Source organism: Plectropomus leopardus, chromosome 12 (assembly GCF_026936395.1).
Source record: "Plectropomus leopardus strain MGB_pleo_1.0 chromosome 12, ASM2693639v1, whole genome shotgun sequence".
In the NCBI taxonomy this organism is placed as follows: domain Eukaryota; kingdom Metazoa; phylum Chordata; class Actinopteri; order Perciformes; family Serranidae; genus Plectropomus; species Plectropomus leopardus.
In genome coordinates this window covers 32812063-32827263 of record NC_142187.1, presented here as the reverse complement: position 1 = coordinate 32827263, position 15201 = coordinate 32812063, and the positions used below count along the sequence as shown (strand labels likewise).

Below are 15201 nucleotides of genomic sequence, written 5' to 3'. Positions count from 1 at the left end.
AGAATAGTAAAATGCAAGGTGTTTTAGTAGTTTGCACATGTCCTTGGAAACATGAGTCGGCGTTTTCTCTGTGATAATGCTGAGTAAGCCAACAGCGTTTCCTTCTCTGACTCTGTTTTACAAACCGGCAGTTTAAGATCTGCAAAGGACGGGACGACCTGCAGGTCCCAGCAGACACCTGCAACAGATACTGGTGCTGCAGGTGGTTTGCAGGGTAGCAGGTGGGCAGGTGGTCCTGCTGTAGAGTGGTGTCATGGTGCAAGCTGTTAGCTTCCTGCTACCACACACAGAAACCAAAGTGTTGCCTGGTAACAGCCGGTATATCTTAGCCAATGTCATTGTGGCACTGTGTTTATGGGATTCTACATTAGAGCTTTAAAAATAGGCAAAAAATAATCCTATCGATTGAACAGCTTAAGAAACAGCAGATCGAACTCAGTGGGTGAAAGTCTTTTATTGGAATAGTTTGACATTTTGAAAAACTTGCTTTTTTTGACTGCATGAAACGATTGATATCACTCTTATATCTGTTCATTAGATGTGAAACTAGAGCTATGAGATGATTAGCTCATCTGAATAAATACAGGAAACAGGGAAATAGGTAGGGTGTTTCAGCACACGACTTCCTGTAAAACCACAACTTTTTTTTTTTTTTACATCTCTGTTTAACTATGCATTTAACAAGCAAGGCACAATATGTTAAAGAGCTGGTATGTAGTAGCATCTAGAGGTGAGGCTGCAGATTGCAGCTAAGTGAAACTTCTCTTGTGTGCCAAGCGTGTAGGAGAACTACAGTGACTGATGCAAAAACACAAATGGCTCGATCTAGAGCCAGTGTTTGATTTGTCCATTCTTGGCTACTGTAGAAATAGCATGGCAGACTTGGTGGAAGAAGACCTGCTTCGTATGTAGTAAGGTTGCAAATCATAAGCACTTTTCTTAATTATTGGTAAAATTAACAATTGATTAATCGATGAATCGTTGTTTGAAAAAGAAAAACAGCCTTAAAAACTTTTCTTATTTCGAACAATACCAGATAACAATACTCACAATACAAAACTCAAGCAATACTCACAGCCGCGTATTGCATATACTTTAACAGCATTACATAGCCTATCAGTTGATAGATTAAATTTCACGTTCCGTTAAATTCTTAACGATCGTCGATTAACTGTTATCACCCCTCATATGTAGATATATACTTGTCCTTCTAAGGTAACAAAAATGCAAAGATTCTTATTTTCAGGTGATTATACACCAGTGTTTAATCCACAGCATAGCTGCTATGTACATGTATAAAACAGTGATGGTATTTATAAGTAAACTACTACTTGAATACTTCTTACTCCATGAGGCTTCAGGAATACTTTGGATGAGATCCAACTAGCACTGAAGTGGTCAGTCAATTTTTTGATCTGGTCACAGCAGGTAACATGGTAAAGATTTGCATATTTAACTTTATTTAATATCTATGTAAATTGAGGACTTATGTTTTTTTTGGCGAAACAAATTAAGGTCCTTTAAATGTGCTTTCATACTCTAAATAAGGAAATTATTAATAACAAAGTGGAATGATTTCTAAAATAATTGCAAGTTGTAGTAATTCTGCTTCCAGTTTCTTGGAGAAGACTGGCAGTCCCTGTCGGAGTGGCTCTCTGTGCCGCGTCATTATCCCTGTTTTGTTTCCAAACTATAAATATGTCCATTCAGTCCCTTTGCTATTTAAAGGCATTCAGAAACAGATGGTTTGCGCAGCCGGGCAGAGATTTGGGATCCTAGGAAATGTCTTGGCATTCCTGCTCACTGGGCTCAACTCCCACCACGCACCTGTCCCGTGTCGTCCGTTCGAGTTGTTCAGAAGCTCTTGTCCAGTTCCAGGCTGCTTTGCATCCACAAAATAATTCCCTCTGAGAATCATGAACTGCGGTTCCCCTCCCCTCAGATCGTAACGGGGCTGTGCGGTTTGAAAAAAATGACCCTGTCAAATGCAGCTCCCTGCAGAAATCTGCCCTCTCACTCCCCGCTCACACAACTGATTGGAGTAACAATGAGAGTGCAGCATTTCCTCTTGAGTTTTTTTCTTTTGGAGATTATACCTTACTTCCCTCTGCCAACCTTTCCATTTCAGCCACCCACACATCCTTCCACTGATTTTTCTGCGAGAGTTTTCTCTTCCCCTCCGTCCTTATTTCCTCTCTCTGTCTCTCTGTCAGGCTCAAGACAAGAAGAAGGCCCTGGAGGAGACCAAGGCCTACACCACCCAGTCTCTGGCCAGCGTGGCCTACCAGATCAATGCCTTAGCTAACAATGTGCTGCAGCTGCTGGACATCCAGGCCTCGCAACTACGGCGCATGGAGTCCTCCATCAACCACATCTCCCAGGTACGCACCACAGAGCTCCAAGATACACGTTAGGACTGAAGCCAACCAAAGAAAATCTTAGCTGACTGAAATCCTACCTTCTCTTCAGCCAATCAATGGAGGAACAAAAATCTGCACGTTTTCTCTAGATTAACTGTTTTCACCGGCCGACTCATCCGGCCCGAATCAATAACATTTATTCTAATCATAGAAGTGTTAAACAGATTTCTATATGTAAAAAATGTATTTAAACATTCTTTTATCTAAAATTCTTAGTATATTTACAGAAATAATAAATTCAATCAAAGATTACACTGGATTTAACTGTCCATGTTAAAAATTAAACTAACCATTTCCTTTAGGTTTCCATTGCTATTTTAACCCATTGTTTGCAATATACAATGTATCTACTTTATATTGACAATGTAACCCCTTCCTGCCCTCTCTCATGCCTCGCTCCTGACCCGGATGTTTATTATTACTATGGCAACAGGTCTTGGCTTCAGCTAGCATCCACAGGCTAATTGTACACTCAAAGACTGTATATAAAGATGTACGACACGCCCCCACTTACCCCCCCGTTATGCTTAAGTGAGGTTAAAATATCCGAGATACAGGCATTTTCATCTTGTGCGGATGATGTCATTGAGAGCCGGAGCTTGCGCAGTAGTCATATCTACGGTGGGGGAGTTTCCGCACGTCCTACCAATTGCGAGCAGCACCGCTGAATGTGAGCACACCGATTGGCTGTCACAGCTGCCAATCATGGCGGAAAAGCCCCTTTTTGTAGAATTAAATAACTTATTAAAACCAAACTTTTTGTAAAAACAATCACTTGAACAAACATCAGAGTGATGAGAACTACCGTCAGTCATTTATTTGGCGTTTACTTTGAGTTTTTAGTTTGGCTTATGTCCATTCACTAATATAGAGGGAAGATCGAAATTGAAAAGTTACACTTTTGGGGAGCTGTCATGTTGTCCATCTGTATATCCAGTCTATGTTTACACCATTTCTGATTGAGTTACTAATTTCCTCTGTTTGAATATATATCATGTTTTCGTAAGATGTCTCCCTTTTATCTGTTATTCTCCTGTTTTATCAGTTTGCAAACTCAAAACTTCTACCTGTTGTCTGTAAATCCACGATAATGTATATTTCTACAGCGTTCACGTCACACTCGCCTCCAAATTCTCATCTTTAACAGAAATACTGTTTTAATTCACTGATTATTTTCACTTCTTTCCATAGAGAGGAATTTTGATTGATCAAGGTGTAGCTTTGAGGACTGTCATCTGATGATTAAACACATTCAAGTACAATAAAGTACAAACCCGCTAGTATTATTTGAAGTGCACAATGACACATTCACACTTTATAAAGACAGACAGATACAGCAGGGGCATGGATCATGCTGGAGCTGCCAAACCTCCGCAGCCCCTCTTCAGTCCCTCTTGCTTCATCAGCAGTCCTCTCTCTGTCTCTCTTTCCCTCTGTGTGCGCTTCACACGGCCACCCTGCCTGTCAGCCAGTGAATGTCCCCGTCCCCTCCCTGTGTGCTTCATTAAGCCTGTCAGGGATGAAGTGAAATCCTGACGCCAGCTCTATCGCCTGGTTAGCACTTTTTTTTTTTTTTTTCAGCTCCCGCTTCACTCTGCAGGCTGCAGGATGGAGTACAGAGCGTTTAGTCTAATGAAGAACAACCAGAGTCTTTTAGTGACGCTTATATGGCTGCTGGTGGTTGATATTTCAGCTTCAGATATAGAGCCTTTGAACCACACTGATGTAAACACTTGACAGCACCCCAGTAATAAAACTGTTGAGTCAGCATGGTCAGTTAAAGGGACAGTTCACCCCCAAATTCAAAAATATTTCCCCTCTTACCTGTAATGCTATTTATCAATCTAGATAGTTTTGGTGTGAGTTGCTGAGCGAGATATCGGCCGTGGAGATGTCTGACTTCTCTCCAGTATAATGGAACTAGATGTCACTCAGCTTGTGGTTCTCAAAGTGCCAAAAAATACATTTCAAAAACTCAACAGCAATGCTTGTCTTTTGGTGTTGATCTGGTGGCGCTTCAGTAAGACTGGAATCAGGAAAATGTGTCTCCCTGAGGGACGCATTTATCAATCCACCTACAGAGTTACCGAGACGAAATCTTGCTTCCTTCTGCTGACAATGTTCTGCAACTCTGAGGATTGGTTTAAAGGTCTGTGGATTATCTTGAGTGACCGGGACATGATTTTGAGTTTTTATAATTAGAGTTTGTAAATATAATATTTTGGCACTTTGAGCACCACAAGCTGAGTACCATCTAGTTCAATTACATTAGAGAGAAGACAGACTTCTCTTCAACCGATGTCTACAACGCTCGGCAACCCACATCAAAACAATCTTGTTGGATAAATAGTTCCACGGGTCAGAGGACAAATATGTATTTTTTTATTTTTTTGTGAACTGTTCTTTTAACTATAGTTGGTACTGAGAGCTTTTGCCTAGAGCCAATCAAGGAGAGACGTACATTAACCCCCGTCTCAAACTGGGTATCTCACACAGATGGGCTGGAACACATCATATTGTCTGAATCCAGAGACGTTAATTTAAGGGTATCTGTGGGTCTTAAAGTGTCTTTATTTCAATTTTATAAAGATTATTATGCCTTAAAGTAATTAAATAGTCTCATATTTGAATTGAATTGATTTCCAGAAACAATTTATCAAATGTATTTTATCCATCTTTGAATTCTTTTTGTCAAAATGAGTCCAACTCTTCTGCTTGAAGTCCACATTTCTGATTTCCCACCACTGAACCTATTAGTCTTTTTATTTTGACTTGCGCTGACCTTTTGGCAAAATGAAGAGTAACTTAACTCACTCTAGTAACCATACTCCAACAGGACTACATACTACTTAACCTTTATACCACCTGCAGTGCTTCAGTAAGAAAAGGATGATTAGTTAAAAACAATCAGCCTTAAAAGGTCTTAAAAAAGGATGAAAAATGTGATACCTGTAGACAAACCAAATTTCCTTTAAGGTGCGTCTGCAGGGCTTTGATTCATTATTTCATACTAGTATCCAAAAAAATAAATTTTAACTTTGCTTGCTCGTGCCAAGTGTTTTTTTGGCTTAGTCTGTGCAAACTGTTGCGACTTGAAAGAGTTAAAATGAGATTAGAAAGTGAAGGTAGCCAAACACTGCTGCCAAATCCAAGCTCCATCTCCGTAGGATTTAAAAGCCCACAGCAGAGGAGGCTGTCTCAGAGTTCAACAAGAAATGCTACTAAAAGTAAAACGACAGCGTGTTTAATCAAAGCAGAGCTGTTGAAGCCGTTTCTCCTCTCTGTGCGGATCAGTTAACGTAAATGGTTGTGCTTAAATATTTGTGTGTGTTCCCTTAACCCAAACTGCTGCGAGGGATTCTGTTGTGATACGAAACACAAGCAGCTTCCCTTGAGTCTCTTTACTCCTCTTTTCCATTTCCTTGAGTCCTGCTGTTTGCCAGTTTGCTCTCTGATTCGTCTGCTGCTTATTTCTCAGAAGTTGTCATTAATCAGCTCAATGACCCACTTGTGTCTCTTTCTGCTCCATTTCAGCCGGTCAGATCCTCTCAAGGGCAGAATGGACCTAGAGTTATATCTGAGTGTAAATTAGGGCTGAGCGCCATTCACATTTGAATATAGCCACCCTGCACCCTAAGGCATCGGCTGATGAGGTACTGCTGCTGGTACTTGTAATCTGGTGCCAGTACCCAATGCTAGCATTTTGTTTGTTACTTTAGTTTTCTGTAACAGCAAGTGTAATTTTTGAACAAGCTGGAAGGGAGACGTAGTAGACTAAACCCCAATTCTGCTCCTGTGCTCTTTTCTAGTCAGACAAAAAGCTAATCCTCTGTCTATGTCTGTCTGCTTTTGTGTGTGTGTGTGTGTGTGTGTGTGTGTGTGTGTGTGTGTGTGTGTGTGTGTGTGTGTGTGTGTGTGTGTGTGTGTGTTTGTGTCTCCTCATCTAGCAGTGATAATATTAATAAGTTTCTTTATGTGGCACAATCCGTGCATGAAATACAACAATAAGTGCTGAACATAGGAAAACATAAATTTGTAATAGGAAAAAGAAGATAAAATCGGATGATGAAAACTACAGAAAAATAAGATCAAATGTAGTTGAAACTGCAGCCTAAGCTAAGATAAAACAAAAAAAAAACACATTTCAGAGAAGAGCAATGGTAAATAGATGTGTCTTAAGATTTAGTTTGAAGGTTTAAACAGATCCTCGGCTATCGCTTAAATAATATAGAAGAGAAAATAGAGCGGACACCAAAATGATTGCAGCAGATCGGTGTTACAGCGATAGTTTTGGCTTGCTGAGAAGCTGACAGAGGAGTGCTTCCTCCTCCTGTCTGAGGTTCAACTTGGCCAGTCTGCGAATCTCTGTTGTCGGCCTTGGAGCTCCATCACTGGCTTTCAAGGCGGTTTTGGAGCCTCTGCCTCTTTTCTGAAGGGCATGACACACCTAGCCAAAATCTGAGAACTAGCGGCGATGAAAGCCCCCCTTCTGCGTCGCTTCACGACGCCGTGTTTTGATCATCTGACAGCAATTCAGCATGTATGTTCTCTTCTAGCGAGAAAGGAGATACCCCTTCATATCATCAGATGGTGGTCATTTGTAAAAGTTATTCAAAAAAGCCATTTATTTCTTTACACAACACAAAATTGAGAGAGCAAATCATATTTACTGTGCGTCAGTGAACAACAACATAAACAACTAAAGGAAATGTTTTCTGTTACGAGCTCAATGGCAGAAGAAAAACAATCTTTGTTCATATTTTAGAGTGATTTCATTTGCTGGTGGGCTTGACGGCTGAAAAAAAAAGCAGACTACCGTGGGACATACCGCAGCGACGAGGGCCGCAGGGACACTGTCGGCCTGATGTGTCACGACTTGAATCCCGTCATTCGGGATCTCTCAAGTACCAGAATGTGGCATCAAATAATTTAATGTGAACTGGTAGTCAGTTGGATTCTTAAAAGTGCCAAATCCTACTGTAAACTGAAAAAACAAACACACAAACAAACAAAAAAACAAACGATAAAGACACAGTTTTGAAGTTTCATTCATATCTCCAGAATATTCTGTCGAGTGTTGCATTGGCTTAATTTGTAGACTTGTTTCTGAGCCCAATATGAGATCACTGATGTATGAAATCACACATCTGCTGACACGCCTTAGAGTCTCAACACTACATCATATTTTCCTCATATTTTACAACACTTCAACAAGAGTAAAAAAAATACAACTAGTTTTGTCCGTACTTCAGAGACTCATCATTTGCTAAAACACAGATTTATTAGGCTGAAACTAAGATATAGATCCAGCAGTGAAAACGACTGCTGTACCATCTGCTCTGAGAAACACGCTGCAGAGGCTGAGCAGACTGCCAGATGTGTATTACAAAAACAGATTACAAAAGAAAATGACATTGAGATAGTGCAGGAAGGGCAGACAGGGGTCTGTCATCAATGATTAGGTAACAGTTATTTGATGTTTCATGACGATTGCCTCACATAACTTCCTTTTTAAGTCTTCTACGTGCAGAAGAAATGCTGAAATATAGTCGTCACCTACAGATTTGTTCCATGCTTGCTGCACCGCTGCTTCAGTTTTTCCATACTGTTTATAGAGTCACACTTTAACAACATTATAGTATTGGGACAGAGGATTGGCTGTGACAATATTTGTTGTTTGGTAAAACTGCACATTTTAAATGATGTCAGCTTAAATGTGGTGACCAGAAATGTTCTCAGCATCTATCCCATCCCCATTTTACTTTCCTCATCGTTTCTTTTTGATCATGACAGCCCTGCAGAATCAGCTGCTAGTTTCACATACAGTATTTTTTTCTCTCTGTCTCATCCTATCTCAAACTGTCTGTGCCTTTGTGTCCTTTTGAGTTTTGGTGTTCTCGCTTTCTCTAATCTGCACTCCACCTCCACTCGCCTATCACTGGCAGGAAATAGGCGGGCCTTTTTGTTTTTTCTTATTTCCCAGCTGAAGCTAGGCGTGTCACTTCAGTTTCCTCTCCTAAAAAAAGGAGCCTAGCATGTCCTCTATATATATCTCACATGCAGAACATTCACATCGTACACAGTAGCAGTGGGAGCGGCATGCGAGGGTCAGCTTCATGACACACATCAGACTTTTCAATCTCTCAGTTGGATTCTTCATCTCCAGCGCTCAGAGAGAGGCGGTCGCAGCAGAGGAGCTGTCAGGTCGACTGAGTGAGATGGCTGAGTGGTGATTGATGCCTGACCTTGTTGCTGTGTGGGTCTTGTGCAAACATGAACTCACGTCTAGTCTACTAGTCTACTTGCCAGCAAAGCCAACCGAAAAAATGTTGAGTACCCCAGAGTTGTATGGTATAAATGTATAGTATGGGTCCCTAGCATTACAAAACTGCTGGATGCTCACTTTCATATATTGGGCAATTTGCATAATTTACCAAATTTGCATAAGTTTGCATAATTGCATATTTTGACAGTGCATAAGCAACTTCTTGGCCAATTGGGACATCATCCTGCTGGTTTTAGTGGTTTCTGAGAATGCTGAATCCATTTCTGACATGTACAATTTTTAAGTGATTTCAATTTATTTATATTATTAACATAAAATGGAAAGTATAGATAGTAAGTTAATTAAGTTTAATCCACACAATTCAGTTTACTCCAAAACATCTAAATTGAATAAAATTTCACCGTAATCAGCCCAACTGCAGTTAAAAAAAACAATTTGAAAATATCAAAAATGGATTCAGCATCCTAAATAATCCCCAATGCCACCAAGCTAATGTTAAATTGTGTAAACTGCCTAACATATGCAAGTTAGCATTAGACCGTTTTTTTAATGCTGGGGACCAATACTATATTATATAAAACTTAGGGATGCTCAACATTTGCGGGTTCATAATAGGGTTGTATAAGCTGGCAAATAGACTGTACTTGCAAAACATGCATTCACATATACATTAAGCAGATCACAAATATATTACACATTTTCATGCTGAGAAATACAACTGTACACCTTTTGAACTCAACTTTCCCTATGTCACTGAAGGTTGACGAGGCGTAACTGCTTGGTGAACTCATCATAAAACACACTTCATTTAAAGTCGACAGAAACAAAACACCCATATTGTCTTGACTACTCTTGCAAGTAATCTAGTTAGTAAGTCCAATGTTCCAACAATCACCAGCTCCATTTTGGTCAAAATAAATCCTTAATTCACCAAGTTAGATGTAAAAAACATGCCGTATTCCTTTCCTGCTCGCCACCAGCTGTTTATAGTCCTGTAACTTCTCCCTCTACCACTAGCTATTGTTGTGTTTTGTAGCTCAGTTGCCTGTTCCACCAGTAGAAACTGAGCTCTGGTGGTGCGTGCTGCGCACAACATACAGTGAGTTCAACAGAAAGAGGAGCACATGTATTTATGATGGTATGGAAAAACATACCTCCAGTATTTCTAAACACACTTAAATACTGTAATACCATGATACCTCCCAAGCGAGGGGGAGAAACGTTATGTGCAGTGCGATTAACTACAGTCATGGATTCCTGTGTCTCACTCAAGCCTTCATAACACTCTTCTTCGAAGAGAGACATCATTTTCCTGAGATGAAGCCGTCTGTCCTCCCTCATTCTTCCCCACCTTTCATTCAGCCTCCCCTCCCTCCTGTAATCCCTCTCCCTCCAGTTTCATGTATCATTCATAAATTGAAGGCCAGTGCTAAGGCGCCTGCTGTGAATGGGTGCTGTGAGTGATAATGACTGTAATCGCAGAAGAAATGGAGGTCACTGGTATTTTCAATTACTCCTGGTGTGAGGGGTCAGAGGAGAGCTCCATCAAATGGGCCCCAGGGTGTAGGCCAATAGAGCAAAAAGCTGGGTCAGTAGGAGTTCAGAGCATGAACCCATAGTGTGTGTCCAAGCAGTTGGAGGCTTGGGGAATTAAAAACCACAGAGGAATAAACTGGGTGAAGTTCAAAAAACCATGATTGTTGTTTTTAAAAAAATGTTTTTATATAGAAATAAATGATAATTTTGCTGCTTTGTGTTGCTAATTGATATCACAAAACATGCACTGACAGGTTCGGGGTATGAAATGCTTAGCTGTAATTGTAAAGTGTAGCAGGTATAAAATATAGAGCCAGTTTATACCTGGTATTAACATGCATCTTTGATGGTTAGATCACAAGTAGATAGCCTTAAATTCGTAAATGACCACCAAGACAGATTGTGATCCAATCACTTAAATCACTTGGAATTTGTGAATTTCCAGCTCAGCTCCTACAATAAGTCTAAATTACACTGTGTAAATACAATTGTTACATTCATACTGTTAAGTGCAAAAGATGCACCATTGAAGCCCATTCAATTGAACCATTCAAACTGCCATTTTTGATGCCACAGCCATCAAGACATACAAACATGCATTGTATTATTTCTGGTTGTCATTCTGGGCTTTTGCCTTGGAATTTGTCATTTCTGCTATTTTTCACCCAATGACATAATTTCTACCATATTTGGCATATAGAGGAAATGCATGTTATTTCTACTAGGTGCACTGTCACAATCAACGTTGCTGCAAATCATTAACATCCCAGTCTGTGATCATCTAAAAAAATATCTATTTAGCATGTCGTAAATTGAAAATAATTAATTTTTGTGTTTTTTGTAATCTAAAACATAGTTTCATCATGAAAAAAAAATGGCATTTAAAGGATTATAATTCTCATAATTAATATTTGAGATTTATGAGAAGGCCTTATGTTGGTTAAAAATTAACTCAATGAAAGTAGGAAATTGTTTTAATGTACAATATTTTCAAAGGTTTATTTTAAAAAATGAATTTTGTCCACAAAGAGATACGAGTGTGGGTGATATTATAGCAGGCCCTAAGGGTTAAATAAATACTATGTGCGGTAATACTAAATATGCTTATATTAAAAATTGGGACAATAAAAATAGGCCTCAAACTTAGCCCTGAGGGACTCCACAGGTGTTCTTATTCCAAACGGGGGCATGTTCCTGTTGCATCCATTTCATGATGGATGCTGAATGATTCTTCATGAATACCTCGCTCTGCTGTTGCAGTGCTTAGCTGCCGTTATGAAAAAGAACAATTCTTGGAGGTATTTTATGATAAAATCTCACCAGGAAGGGGGAGGTAGGTGATTATGCCCCCTGAGCTCCTGGGAGGCTTTTAATGTGAAACAGATGGAGGAAGTATTGGGTTTGCATTAAAAGCAAATTAGTATAACAGGCACTGGGGAGACCTTTTAGTATATATAATATGATCCAATCTCTTAACAAAACAGGGCAAATTATAAATCACACATGTCTCAGATCATAACCTGTTTGAACTAAGTGCAATACATTTGTGTATTTGCAAATTTTAGGTCTGTTTTTTACCACCACTCATATCCTGCTTAATTTTTCTGTCTTGCAGACGGTGGATATCCACAAGGAGAAAGTGGCACGTCGAGAGATTGGCATCCTGACCACAAATAAGAACACCTCTCGTACCCACAAGATCATCGCCCCAGGCAACATGGAGCGGCCAGTGCGCTACATCCGAAAGCCCATCGACTACACACTGCTCGATGATGTGGGACACGGCGTCAAAGTAAGACGTTTATTGGTCATAAACTCAAAATATAACCCTCATAGTTTGTTTTAGTGCAAATTAAACAGACTTTAGCGAAGGCAAACAGGATAAATCAAAATGTCTTTATTCACTGATATCAAGGGCATCTTAGTTTTTGTTCAGATACTGGTTTTTCAAAAAGCACTTTTGTTTTTCTTGCTTTTCACAGCCAGAGTGTTGCAGCTAAATCCCAAAGTCATTACCTTGATACATCGTCTCGATTTCCAGTGTTAATCAATTTTACTAGACAGGAAAACACATACTTAGCCGAATTCACACTTTGCACTTTCATGTGAACACGCCGACTGTCTCCTTTCATAATTCACTCACACTGCAAGTGCAAGCCGATCAATACATTGGCCTTTTAGTTAATTAAACGCAGAAACACCTAGAAACACTCGCCCAAGAATGAGATATGAAGCTGGTGGCTGACTGTGGCTAAAAAAGCTGTGCTGGTGGTCAGAGGTTTTGTTCTGGCCCAGTAACAACTTCCGAAGCTGGAAGTTAATGAAAAAGTGTGTGTTTTTGTGTGGGTGTTGCATCCAGAGCGTGAACAAAAAGGACATCTTGGCCAAGTGCAGCTACTCACACCATCACATCCTCTACTGAATTGTGGGAAAATATTCTCTCAACCCTTTTCCGGCTCATTTTTCAATTTTTTATTCTCTCTCCACATGATCCATCTGCCTTCTCCTCTCCCCACTTTTTCTTCTTTTCCTCTTTTATATAACAGTCTGCTTTTTTGCTTGTGTGTGTGTGCATACACACAGTTATACGCATTGATTGCTGGTGTCACACATTTCCGCAGCTCGTTTGAGATGTCCTCTTCATGCCCAGCCCCATGTCTGTGTCTGTCGAGATAGTGGCCGTCCCCTGATTTTCAAACATCCGCTGATTCAAATTCAAAAGCCAGTGTTTCCTCCTCTGAGAGCTGGCTCGCACTGAGACAGATTTGGCATGGGCCGCTATGCAAATGAAGCATCATTCATGGATGCTGGAAATGATGGATCTCTGCAGAAATCAGTGCAGATCTGTGTCAATGCTACAAAATGTGTAAGCCTTTTTTTCTTTTCAAACATACCTGCATAAACCAAAAAGCAGCACTTAAAAGACACAACTCAGACATCTGTAGTATCACTCATTTTGGGAGTCTTTGGGAAGCACCTTTAATTTAATAAAGCTGAGTTATTCTGATGAGGGTTGTAGAACTGTGGCGTTGTGTGCAGTAATTAAGGGTAACTTAACAGAGTGATATCCCTTATTACCGCCATTTCTGTTGGTTTGCAAATCACTTCATTTATACATATTTCACTGCTTTATAAATAAGCTTCATTGTTATGTCACAATTGGTGTATTGCGGTTGTAAATGACAAATATGACACCGTTTTAAATGGGGATGGGAATTAAAAACTGGCTCAAGTTGAGTACCAGTTTCAATTTGTCTGATCCATAGAAATCATATGCCTCCGAGCTTATCAATTCTTTGATCGATGCCAGCATGTTTTTCTTTTGGTTGTTCATTGCAAAACAGGGGGTGGGTTTCCATTAACCCTCAAATTGCAAAAATTGAAAATGAGAATATAAAATACACCTAATGGAAACACGTCAGTTTAATAAAAAAAAAAAGAAAAATCACAAAAAGTTTTTTTTACCTGCATGAGGTGGTATTTCAGGCAATTCAAAAAAGCCATATTTCTCAAAACTGTAATGGAAACACTTTTTTTTTGCTTTGCTAGATCACATGATGTTCTGGTTGACTCGGTCATGATGCAGCAGGAGCTACAAGAGCTTTTATTCTATCGCATAACTTCAGAAGAAGCGAATCATCCGGAAGTTTTATAGCTGCAATTCTTCTCTGAAATTGTCGACTGTCCTTTCCCAGAAATCCCTCATACATGGCCGCTCCCACGTAAAAAGAGGCTCACCTTTCCATTATCGCTCCATAACACACCCGCCGTTGCCTTCGATAGGAAACAATGACAGCTAGTGTTGTAGCTGCAATGGAAATAAACCTGCTAATGTTTCCTGATTGTAATCACGACTTTGGGAGGCCGTCATGTGCCCGTAACTCATAAATACAATATTTCCGAGGAGCATGTGAAAGCAGCAATAAACAGACTTTTTTATACGTGCAGCTCTTGTAGACTGCAAAATACATCTACTGATTTATATATGTATCTTTTACAATGTAAATCAATGGAAAAAGTCTTTATGGCTTCAATGGCATCGATGACAGATTCAGACGTAATCCCACATTTGGTATCTACAAAAATTGAATTCAAAGTCAGGCGCACTACCTTCTCTGTGTTTTACCTAAAGTTGAATATTTTTAAACTCTGCAACAACAATAAAAATGGCAAACATGCTGCAGAATAGAGCTTTGCGCCTCGTCACGCTGTTGGCATTTGTAGCATAATCTCTCAAGAAAAAACAGTTGTGGAGGTTGCTGCCATCCCCTGTGGTTGGCTTGTCAGTAGCAGACTTTTACAATATTGTTATCACGACATCGCTAAGGGTTAGATCATCATATCAGAAAGGAAGAAAACTTGTGGGGATTGGAGACTCCCTGGCTACTGGTTCATTTCAAATTCTCTGTGATTTCACTGGCTGGCCTTTTATGTGTGTGTGTGTGTGTGTGTGTGTGTGTGTGTGTGTGTGTGTGTGTGTGTGTGTGTGTGTGTGTGTGTGTGTGTGTGTGTGTGCGCGCGCGTTTGTGTGTGTGTGAAGCTGCATTTTCGGTCATGGATGTGCATTCGTCTGGCTGGGCGCAGACAAAAATGCATATCAGATTCCATATTTCTCCCCCAGAACACTTTCTCCAGCTCACACACGTCTGTGAATAATTTATTGATATCATTTCATACTTCCTCAGACGTGAGACAGAAATGCACCGTGTTGTGGGAAGTGTATTAATGCATTTGTGTGTATATTTTTGTCGTTGTATTTGCATCTGCGTACATACGCATGGTTATGCTGTGTGGGGAAATGGCAGCTTATTAGCACATCCTTACAGCCTATTTCCTCCTGGCTGTGGTGGATTCCCTCAAGCGTTTAAGGCGTGATCATCGCCCCTCAGCCTTTCAGCCACATAACCAGGGGAACTCACCCATGGATAGATGGGAAGTTTTCGAGCACGGAAAGATCCA

At 40.1% G+C, this 15201-nt stretch overlaps 1 protein-coding gene across 3 annotated transcripts in view; it reads left to right on the top strand.

Moving 5' to 3' along the window:
• Positions 1–15201, top strand: part of LOC121951188 (abl interactor 1-like) — a 42797-nt gene that overhangs the window by 10023 nt on the left and 17573 nt on the right. For all 3 annotated transcript variants that reach the window (XM_088085855.1, XM_088085853.1, XM_088085854.1), the window contains exons 2-3: positions 2214–2381; positions 11858–12034. In XM_088085855.1, coding sequence (XP_087941981.1) covers positions 2214–2381; positions 11858–12034 — 345 coding nt within the window. The remainder of the gene's footprint in view (positions 1–2213; positions 2382–11857; positions 12035–15201) is intronic.